This window comes from Schistocerca piceifrons, chromosome 8, assembly GCF_021461385.2.
Source record: "Schistocerca piceifrons isolate TAMUIC-IGC-003096 chromosome 8, iqSchPice1.1, whole genome shotgun sequence".
In the NCBI taxonomy this organism is placed as follows: Eukaryota; Metazoa; Arthropoda; class Insecta; order Orthoptera; family Acrididae; genus Schistocerca; species Schistocerca piceifrons.
In genome coordinates this window covers 128,068,404-128,080,865 of record NC_060145.1, presented here as the reverse complement: position 1 = coordinate 128,080,865, position 12,462 = coordinate 128,068,404, and the positions used below count along the sequence as shown (strand labels likewise).

The 12,462-nt window shown below is 36.6% G+C and overlaps 1 protein-coding gene across 3 annotated transcripts in view; it reads right to left on the bottom strand.

The window, feature by feature from the left end:
- Nucleotides 1–12,462, bottom strand: part of LOC124711344 (RISC-loading complex subunit tarbp2-like) — a 96,071-nt gene that overhangs the window by 34,879 nt on the left and 48,730 nt on the right. For all 3 annotated transcript variants that reach the window (XM_047241380.1, XM_047241379.1, XM_047241382.1), the window contains exon 2: nucleotides 302–451. In XM_047241380.1, the coding sequence (XP_047097336.1) occupies nucleotides 302–337 (36 nt within the window). In that variant the 5' untranslated portion in view covers nucleotides 338–451. The remainder of the gene's footprint in view (nucleotides 1–301; nucleotides 452–12,462) is intronic.

Genomic DNA, 12,462 nt, shown 5'->3' with positions numbered 1-12,462 from the left:
CAATATGTAAGAAGATATAAAATCTCTCAGAATCCGAGGACGGTGGAAAACTGTGCTGGAGGGGGGCAGACTGGAAGAAACTTGTTGAAGAGGCTAAGACCCATGCAGAGTTGTAATGCCATGAGAAGAAAAAAGAAAACCCATACTTATATTTTACCTTAAAAAATGTAAATTTTATTACTGCAAGTTTTATCATAAAAGTAGCTTCTCTTCTTCTTTACAAATACCAGACTTAGACTGTGGCTGTAGCACATCAAAGTGACACCTTCTGCATCTTATTGAAGGCTGAAATTCAACTCACCCTGCCTATGGATGAAACACCATATCCGGAGGCCATGCTTTTACCAATAATGACAGCAAATCTTTAAAAAGGCTGTTCTTGTTGGATACCTCTTCAGGTTCTTGCAAAGATTTTCAACTGCTACATAGCTGCTAACTCTTCCAGCAACAGCTGAAAATTGGAAGAAAATGTCAAAAACTATACCAAATTTTTGTAATACAATATCACAGAGCAAAACAAAAATGACAGATTAGCTACTAGTGTTTTAAAAAATTTGTTTATTTTGAGCCGACTTTCCAGTAAGTGCTAGTAATAGGGTATTGAATGTATCTATTCAGACTAATTTTCAACTATACATCAACACTCACGTTATTTCATTATTAAGATGTTTGTTTCCTTCTTCTTCTTCTTCTTCTTCTTCTTCCTGTCCTCAGACTGTACCTACTACTGCTCTTAGATACTTGCAATCATAGCCAGCTTCTTGGGAAATGTACAATGCTCTCTTACTGGCACAAGGATGAATTGAAATCAACGAACTTTCATTTTCATTATGTTGGTATTTGCTGTGCAGTAAAATGTCAACCAGCACAATTGTTTTGCTTTACAGATTTTTAAGATAGTCATGTTTTATAAAATTAATTTTTGACAGTTTATTTCACCAAAAATTTATCTATAGTTAGACAACACACTGGGTTACTTTCAAAGAAAATGCTTATATCTACTATTATTTGCTTACTGCAAATAATACAAATGGCTTACATGAACAGATAAACTGATTATATTTTTTAGGAATATAATTAACAGCAGAAAATTACAATTATGATATAATTTGCCTTCCAGGGGTTGCTTTTGAATAAAAAAGTTCTGTCTCTTATAGCAGAGACATTAGGATTTTCAGAAAAACTGGACCATTTCTGCATTATACATTAAATTGACGGCACAACCAAATATTCACAAAACCCCAGCATTTCCTTAGTAACCAAGCACTGGAGACACTGGCATATTTATATTCAGTGATATAGATCTTATTCTCCTTAACTCCATCATCTGATGTTAAATTTAGGTATAAGGAAGAAATTTCTAGGGGTTTCTTAGCTTTGCCTCTAATTAGTTATCCTTCTGGATACAAAACCATAGGCTCTCCTGCACTTAATACAAAATGACCCATATTATGTCTACCAAAATCTACATTTTTCCCATCTACACTGTCACCCCTGGGGTAGAGCTTACTTGAGATTCATTACCATTGGATATGTTGTCATATATTCTATATGAAGCCTCTTAATCTACAGCCATTCTATTTACATTCCATCAATATATTTTTTGTAAATGTCAAACACTTTACCCATTCAGCAAGTGACACAAAGACTATCTGCATTTTTAACACTGGAATTGGTTTATTCTTCTTCACTTTTGATGGTTGTCCATACAATGTTCAAGCCTGTTTATTCAGGCTTTGTCTGTGACAGAAAAAGGTGCATAATTGCTAGAAACCTAAGACCTCTTGTCATAAACTGTTGTTCTGAACTCCTTGCCCTTATGTTAGCAAGATACCATCCTACCACAAAAATTTTGAAACTCTTGTTCTTCCCTCCAAACTACCAGAATATTTTAAAAACTCTTTCACATCATTATTCAGTTTCTCTAGAGCGGCAAATGATGGATGATGCAATTTTATCTGATTCCCTTGAGACTAAACAGACTCTGTAGTCTCTTCTGCTGCAACTGTTTTCAACAACAATCAAGTTTTCTGAAATGTCACAGTAAGTTACAGTTTTGTGGAAAACTAAGCTGAAGAGGAGGGTTTCTGGAGAGGGTTCATTATATACATTTCTAAAGTTCTCTCTCATGATCTATGTCTTACCACCCCATAAGAATTTTTTTGAAGTTTCTACTTGTCCATTTTCAGTCTGCTTTTATCAATATAAAATTTATTGCATGTTTGAAAATAAGACAGACGGAATAAAATTTTAATTAAAATAATATCTGTACATCTACTTCTTAATGGGCTGCAATTTTCTCTCTGTTCAAAAGCCCCAAATATAGATCATCTCAATCTGAAGCTGTAGTTAACAGTTTAATAGTTTTAGAAATATTAGTTTAATACATTTAGGGCTACAGCTTTATTGGCATACCTGTACCTAGTATATAATACATATCATAGTGAGAAAGTACATCTTAACATCATTGAATGTAAGTTAAAATATTTAGTTTTATGACAATATTGATAAATCTAGACACTTTTAGTTTTGTGGAATTTCAGTTATTTCACATATCTATTAGTTCAGTATAATTTAATCAAGTTATCATTTATTTTGATTGTGTAGGAGCTATGAACTAGCATAACTTCTGTTTCTGTGGCATTAAACAATTGCACTTAACACAAAATCTTGACCAATTAACATTCAGGAGGTATTTCAAAAACAAAATTATCTTGTATGAATAATTTTCATTTTCTTTCATAAGAAAAATAAACTACTTCAATGAAATTAAGGTTAAAAGATATGACACATTAGAACTACACAACACAATTTTCACTTAATAAACATAGTTTTTTGTGTTTTTTGTCATTTCCTCTAAAAATTCATTTTAGAAGTCACTTTGTTGTTTTTATTTAAAGAATGCTTTTGAACTGAATAAGTTGACTGTCACCAGGGAACAACTCAGCAAATTGCAGCAGAAAGCAGGATTATCATCAGGAATGGCAGCATTATGTTGCATATCATTTCTGCAGATGAGTTTCTCACTACTGCTACGCAATACTAAAAATAAAAAAATAATAATAAAGCAGCTGATCTTCAAATTCTGAGGTGATTTGGCAGTGACACTACAAAACATTGCAGTTTCTTGTGCTGCAGTCTTTAGTAGTAATATCAGATCTAGACCAGGAGACTGGATTACAGTCAAGCCTTCCAGACACATTGCAAATCAGACTGCTTCAGACTAGCTGTATGCAATACCTTTGATGCCATGGAGACAGAACAAAAGTATTCAGACATGTCAAGAACCATAGGAAGAAAAGTTTTAAGAACATCAAGAAATGTGTTCTTGCGGGTAATATTTAAGGGAGGGGAATGTCAATTGATTTAAAGCTCTTTTGAAAGTGATTACCAGGTATTATTTTCAAGCCAAGTGCACGGCTCAAAGATGTCACCTGCGATTAAAACTCTTGAGAAGGACTGCAGTAAAGAAGATCATGTAATAATAATAATAATAATAATAATAATAATAATAATAATAATAACAATAATTGCAGTAATGATATAAATATGGCTTTTGGAACAGACAAATGTAAGAAAAATAGCATAGTCAAGGGAAAACACACTAAACAAGAAGATTACATATTGGATAACCACAGTGACTGCATAAAAGCGATGGAAAAAACAGATGCCTATAAATGTCTAGGATACAGACAAAAAATAGGAATAGATAATACAAATATTAAAGAAGAACTAAAAGAAAAATATAGACAAAGACTAACAAAAATACTGAAAACAGAATTGACAGCAAGAAACAAGACAAAAGCTATAAATACCTATGCTATACCAATATTGACCTACTCATTTGGAGTATTGAAATGGAGTAACACAGACCTAGAAGCACTCAATACACTTACACGATCACAATGCCACAAATACAGAATACATCACATACATTCATTCAGTAACAGAAAGATTCACATTAAGCAGAAAGTAAGGAGGAAGGGGATTTATCGACATAAAAACCCTACATTAAGGACAGGTAGACAATTTAAGAAAATTCTTCGTAGAACGAGCAGAAACTAGCAAAATACACAAAGCAATCACTCATATACATTGGCTACACCATTGCAATTTCATAATCACTTCTATAACCCTTTAGATCGCATAACATCAACAGGTGCGAAGAAAGTAAATTGGAAAAAGAAAACACTACATGGCAAGCACCCGTATCATCTAACACAGCCACACATCGATCAAGACGCATCCAACACATGGCTAAGAAAAGGCAATATATACAGTGAGATTGAAGGATTCATGATTGCAATACAGAATTAAACAATAAACACCAGATATTACAGCAAGCATATTATTAAAGATCCCAATACCACAACAGATAAATGCAGACTTTGCAAACAACAAATAGAAACAGTAGATCACATCACAAGCGGATGTACAATACTAGCAAATACAGAATACCCCAGAAGACATGACAATGTAGCAAAAATAATACATCAACAGCTTGCCTTACAACACAAACTCATAAAACAACACGTTCCCACATACAAGTATGCACCACAAAATGTACTGGAGAATGATGAATACAAATTATACTGGAACAGAACCATTATAACAGATAAAACACCACCACATAACAAACCTGACATCATACTCACCAATAAAAAGAAGAAATTAATACAACTAATCGAAATATCCATACCCAATACAACAAATATACTAAAGAAAACAGGGGAAAAATTGAAAATACATCCAACTGGCTGAGGAAGTCAAAGACATGTGGCATCAGGATAAAGTTGACATCATACCAATTATACTATCAACTACAGGAGTCATACCACACAATATCCACCAGTACATCAATGCAATACAGCTACATCCAAACATATATATACAACTACAGAAATCCGTAATTATTGATACATGTTCAATTACCCGAAAGTTCCTAAATGCAATATAACATATACCGTACAGTTAAAAGGAAATCACGCTTGATCAAGGTCCGCGTCACTTTCTATTTTTGACCAGACATAACGTCTGAGAAAAGAAAGAAATAATAATAATAGGGGGGGCAGGCAACAGTTTGGACCATAGCCTTAATTATACAACTGACAATGAAATATGGCACATAAATGAGTGTGCTGCTCACATTAGTGTAAATATTGCGTCATTCTTTGAGTGACGTGATAAACCCTAGACAAGGCTATCTGTGTAAAATGTTAATGCAGAGCTTTTCATACATGGGTGTGACTGATACATGGTTCCTCATTCTGTCACATCATACACAGCACACCTTGCATCTGAATACTTCTGGAACTTGGCCACTTGTGTGGCTGCAGTCCCAACAAAGCCAAAGGTATTAAACAAAACTTATTTAGAATCTTCAATCAAAATACAAAAGCCTAATACATAAAAAGATGAACTTTTCTTGCCACTTCAGGTAAATGAAAAGATAAAGGGAATTTCAGCAGACTTGTTCATACCACAACATAACACGAAAATCACTGAAATTCAAGAATGGAAAATCCAAGATGGAATGTAACAATATCATGAAAAGGATAGATCCTACTCCCCATATAGTGGAGATGCTGAGTTGCAGATAGGCAGAACAAAGACACACTCACAGACTCATTCAGCTGCGAGAGACTGTGGTCATGCGTGTGCGAATTGCATTTTCGTCATCTTGTGACAGTCTTTGTTGTGCCTATCTGCAACTCAGCTTCTCCGCTATATGGTGAGTAGCAACTACCCTTTTCATAATTTTGTTACTGAAACTGAAGACAGTCATCACGGTCGATTCAAGCAAATACCCAACTGCAGAAAAAAAAGAAGGAAAATAATGGGGAAAGTGGCTGTGTAAAAGCTGGAGTCAAGTCACCAACCCTTCAGATTAATGAATATTGTGTTGAACAGCTTTTTGATACCCACAGTAATTGGTGAGGAAACACACTGGTCTGTAGTACTGACAGTTTACATACCACCAGGAGAAAGAATCATAAGCTTCATAAAGCAGCCAGAAACAATTTTAATTTGGTTTCACAAATGTGGCTGGAGAATCATTGTCTATGAAGATTTCAACACTGTTTTGTGATAAAGTACTGATTGAGCACACCTAGAGTAGTTATTGTCCACCTTTGGCCTATTTTCCACAGAAAAATTCCCTGTGAGGATTGAAGGACATAATGTAACAGCAATGGACAATTTGTTTCTGGGCTCAAAAACCTGCAATGATTTTGCTGTTGAACTAACTGTGACTGCTTGCCTGATCATGGTGGTCAAATGTTTATAAAGTTTATTGACCAGTTACGTACAGATCATATAAAAATAAGTGTTATAGCGCAGGATAATAAGCAATGATTCAGTCATCAGGTTCAGAGTGAAACTGCAAGGAGGGGAGTGGGGAAGAAATTCATAAAGAAGAAATTTTAACAGAAAATGTAGCTCTTTCTTAAGCATATATCTACATGACTCTGAACCTTGTTTTCCCACAAGACAAATAAGAGCAATATTGAACAAAATTCTATCTAATTCAGAGACCATGCGGTAGTCGATGTTTTAAACTCGATTACCACGAGTACTGTCGAATCCTCCACTTTGTCACTAAAAAAAGTAATACATGTAGTATAATCAAACAAACTCCAAGAATAAAGCAAGGGCTATCTGAACTATCTGAAACATTACCAAAAACAAAAAACAAACGAGTCATTCAAACGAAACTTGGCCCCAGAAAATACATCTGACAGAAGCGGTGACTCAAATCACCAAGTTGAATTATTACTTTCTCTCAGTGACTACAAACACTGCACACAGTAATAAAGAACAGTTTGTATTTAATCACGCAGTCACTGCATGCACCACGAACAGACGGTTTTCAAAACACAATCGCTAAGGAGAAGCCATAAAGTCACTAAAAAGCAGTAACTCTGCTGGCTACGGTGGTGTTTCTAACAGAACATTAAAATCTTGTGCTGCCTTGATAGGATTATCCCTAAACCATCTTTGTTCTGTTCGACGATCACGCAAGAGTGCCGTCAGACCCTGTGTTCACGCGAGCTGTCAAAGAAAACGCGCCGCCGCCCGCCGAAGGCGCTGGGTTTTTATGTTGTGTGTTTTTACAGCGTTCCCTTATGTTAACAGTTAAAGCAGAAGACGGATTTTTTCTAGAGATTAGAGACAGTTCCTTTTTTACTTCAGGCTCTTCTATGGCTACAGCTTTTGGATTGCTATTCAAATATATTGTTACCTGTCGTCAATTAAGTTACTCGATTACGTGATACACCGGCATTTGTATTTGCACGATCTGACTAAAGTAGAACACTCAATTGTATGTTCGGAGAGCAAGTAACTAGAAGCTCCGACATTGGTAACCCCGACCTGATGTAGTCTGCTCTACCACACAGTTTAACACGAAACTGGATAATTTATTTTTAATTCGTCCCTCTCAGTTTCATTAATGTACAATTTTTGCTGCGGTGGTTATCAGTTTCGAGCTGACTCGCCCATTTCTCAAACCACACACCTAAAAGATGTGGTACAATAATGTTAACATACAGTATGGATATCTAAAATAAAGGTAGTTGTATGCTTTAGGCATACCTTGTTATTAACCGTAATAACTAGCCATACAGTATGGTGCCAAAAGGCATGAGTAGCTTCTGTACAAAAAACTGAACAATTGGTAATAAATACTCTCACTGATATTAGCCCGTGTGTATACTGTTGAACCTGACTAACATACCCAAACTGCCAAATATTACTTTCAGTAGTCAACAGGACACCTTGGTAGGTGTCGCCCTCGTAAATACGCGCATGCGCCTATTAGTTTTCTACGATGCTGCCGCACCCATCGCCATTTATTAATAACATTTTTAAAAAGTAAAATAACACCAATTTCCAGTGCAAAATAACGTAACATCCAAATGAAACATATAAATCCAGAATGTGACAGCATACCGCGCACTCGTGTATACCGACCGCCCTGTATTTTTATTGCAGAGTAGAGTACCAAGAATTAATATTTTCCATACAGTGACTCACTGCTAAAATCTAAAATATGCTTTTTATCGTATGTTATGCACATATTGTCTAGAAATAAAATAAGGTGAATGGTATACAACAGTTAGATCGTTTTCAAATTACATTATTAGTGTAGCATATGGTAACAAACCCACAGTTACGCAATAAATAAACATTACACAGTACCATATTGGGCATCATGTGACGTAATCATCATACATGGTGCGAAGGCCGCATTTTAATCCAAAACCTTATTTGTACACTGATCGTACTTGCGTAAAATCATGGGTGAAAGTATGATGTAAAAATGCCGGTAATATATCTTTATGTAGGGCTACGTTACAGACGAGCTTGTTACAAATAATATGCGCCATCACGTGGCGCGCAATAACTATTCGCATACATTTCAAGTGTATCAAACGATTAAGAACCCACACGGTCTACGAGCGCTAATATTACAAGATATGCCTTTCGCTCTGAAAGGGAATAATAGTAAGTACTGCTGAAACAAACAGCACAGCACATATTAGCGACCAACGCATACTGTATCATACAATGCCTGGGTGGTGGAATCGAACCCTTTACCACCTTTCGTATCATGCGCTGAAAATTTTCTTCTTAAAACTAAATCTTCTGTTGCTTACAAGGTGTCATGAATAAAACATGAACGTGTTATAAAAAGTGTAGTGCATGTATATAAGCAATTATGCCAACAAATATGTGTCACATTCCTAAATTTCAAAACAAAGTTATTGAATGTCAACTTATACAGACAGTACTTCTGACATGGCGCCACATATTACATCACCTTGAAATGCATCAGCCTTGTTATTCCTAGTATAACATAGTCTACTGTATAGTGGCCTTGTCCTGACACCCATCTCGGGTTGTGGACTCAAACTCACAACCTCTTTAAATTTATGGTGCTAGCTACTATACACCAATGCTGCGGAGACGAACGAAATAAAAATTATTATTATTATTATTATTATTATAAAAATATCGAATTTCCTCAGTACTGAACAGTTGCGGACCAACGATCCCGTGGTGGCATGCCTCGAATCAGCAAGAAGTAACTCAATTTACGAGTGAATCAAGATTTGTGAACTATGGCAGATATCTCAGACTCTACAGCACCGTCTGTTTCCAGACGGTATTACGGGCCTGACCAACATCGACTCAAAGGAAGGCCTCGGCGATTGTTGGTGACGTCACGTCAGCTAGGCACGGCGACCGCCAGGTCTGTTGCAGGCGGAAACGCCTGGGCGAGCTGATCACTATAAATCTCTTATTTTTGGACAAAATGTTTGGTATTGTTTAGGATTCTGCAGTTTTATTTAGATGAAAGATTTTCTTACTATCGTAAAGCTACAAATGAAGATCATAGTTCTGTATTACTGAATCCTGTCGAAACAAACGTAGATCAATATGAGAAGATGCTTTGTCCCATTGCAAGCTTCGGAAATTTTACATTCAAGTAACTATATTTACTTGATCCATTTCTTTATCGAAACTTACGCCAACCCCCTTACAACTCGTTTCTTTTATTTATTTTTTTATTTTCGTTTGACATCGTCACTGGAAATGTGAACTAATTTACATGTGTAAATGTCGAACTGTTGCCAGTCATTAGATTACAGTCGTTTTCAACGAAAGGAATTCTAAACAGGAAACAAAATAGCGTCATACATCGAAAATACTGCTGAGCTTAAACTTTTTTAAACATGCACATTAGAAAAGATCACGGCCAAGATTGTGCAAGAGGCCTGCAGCGACGGCGAGTACGCGGGCCTACATCAACACCGTACATCATATTAAGACTATCGACGGCCCGCCTATCTCGAGTCGACCCAGACGTTTCGCTCCCAACCAAATAGCCAGTTCGAAGGTAGAGTTTGATGCCAAGCTGAAGAAAGTGATTATGGTCCCTCTAGTAGCCCATTGTCTCCGTTACATCCCAGGTCAAGGAGGATGGTATATGGCGTCCATGCGGATATTCCGTTCACTTAACACACGAACAGTGCCAGACCGGTACTCAGTGCCTTTGTTACGCGACTATAATCACGCTGTATCCGGTGCAACCATGTTCAGTGTAATTGATTGTGCTAAGGCGTTCACAAAAATTCCAGTGGTTGAGGAAGATATTCGAGGGCAGTTATCATCACTCCATTTGCATTGGTTGGAAGCCTTTTTATAACATTTGGCCTGAGGAATACTGCTGTGCAGTCATGGCAAAGATTTACCGATTTGATACTGCAAGGTCTTCTCTACCGCTTTGCCTACCTTGACGAATTTCTTGCTTTCTCGTTCACCAATGAGCAACACAAATAGCATTTAATTTGAAGTTTTTAAGTGGTTAGAACAATATGCCGTGGTTCTCAACACCGCCAAGTACGTGTGTTTGGTCAGTCGCAGATCAACTTTGTAAGGACACCAGTTTCCATTTGCCGGCTCGCTATCATTACCAGAAGAGGCCGAAGCCGTCCTACATATTGCTTGATGAAGCACTGCTAAAAAATTACGTTGCTTTCTGGATGTGCTAAACGTCTATCGTCGACATCTCCCAAGCTCGTCTTAGCTACAATAACAGTTCACTGCAGCATTCACTGGTCCGAAAATCAAGGGCAGCTCACCAATTCAGTGGAGCCTCAGCTCTTACGTCGAAGTGGCAAAACAAATTAGTAGTATGATGAGATTTCTGAACCAAAGAGCATCTCACAGTCAAACTTAAAGTTCACAAACCTAGAATTCGATTTGGGATTCCCGCAGTCAAAAAAATTCCAATTTGCCTATCTCGGAAAAACAAAAACAGTTTTACATAAAAGAAAAGTTTAATATAAGTCAAAAGAAAAAAATCTAAAATTTTATTCAAAATTAATAACATGAACTGTTTTATCTTTATTTTGCTTTTTTACCTCGATAGATAAATTTAAATTCAACAATTTTTTCTAATTTGTGTAATGGATCGGGAGAGTAATTTTATATCTTTCATTCAAAAGTAATGTAACTATTTCTCCAAAATTCGCTGACAAAATTTCAGCTTTTGAAATAACATATGGTTTTTTTCAGGTTCGATAATTTCATAAAAACTTCTGAGCAATCTTTGTTGAATGTTGACCAGGGTCCTAGAAACGACGGAGAGGCTCCATCCCCGCCACAGCTGCAGCAGTCCACAACACCATCACGACTACCGCAGTCCACTTCACCCCTCCACCGCCCCACACCAAACCCAGGGTTATTGCGCAGTTCGGCCCCCGGTGGACCAGCCCCCCCCCCCCCTGCCCCCCCCCCCCCCTCACCCACCCAGGGAATGTCTCACACCAGACGAGTGTAACCCCTATGTTTGCAAGTTGGAGTAATGGTGGTGAATGCGTACGTGGAGAACTACTTTGCGCAGCAATCGCCGACATAGTGTAGCTGAGGCGGAATAAGGGGAACCCGCCCACATTTGCCGAGGCAGATGGAAAACCGCCTAAAAACCATCCACAGGCTGGCCGGCTCACCGGACCTCGACACAAGTCTGCCAGGCGGAATCGTGCCGGGGACCAGGCGCTCCTTGCCGCTCCAGAAAGCCGTGCGTTAGACCGCTCGGCTAACTGGCCAGGCTCTGAGCAATCATTACTATAATTCTTAAGTTCAGCTAATAGATTTTCAGTGCTACCATTCGACACTTATTTATATAGAAAAAAATTTGAAAAATAAAAATTAAAAAAAACGAATGTAAAAATTAAGAAAATGAAGAATGAAAAAAAAAAAAAAAAAAAAAAAAAAAGTTCTCCAAATGCTTACACTTGGAGGGCATTTTTTTAAGAACTCAAGTTTTCAGTTTAAAAATTTTCACCAAGTATCCTGTTGTGAATTATAAGTCAATTTCTTTTTACTATACATAACATACGGAACTTTTTTTCATTCATTCAAACCAGCACACAATCAAATGTTTTTTGTGTAGTTACAACATTCATTCTTCCACACAAATTAATTATAAAAAGAATAATTGTCAATAAAATTGAGTGGACCCATGTTAACATCACAATTCAATTGTGTGACTGCCTCAAATTTTTTAAAAGTATCATAAGCTTTTAAGAAGTAATTTGGTGGGTCTAGATTCCATAATTCTTGTGGAAAAACTTCATGTCTTCCATTTTCAACACAGATATTTTGTAATTTAACATGGTTGAATAAATAAGAATCATTCACTGATTAATTTTTCGATTAGTTTGGAAAACAACAAAAATATGGAGAGGCATGTCAAATTCAGCAGAATTGTAATACTTAGTAATATCTAGTTCAAAATTTTGTTTTCCCTGTAAACCAGCAAATTCAATTGTTTGGAGTCCAAAGAAAGAAATAGGAATTTTTGGATTTTTAAGTCTTTCTTGTTCTAATTCAAGTGAATATTCTGCTTCATATCTAACAACAGGAACACGAATTTCCATGAATTCTACAACA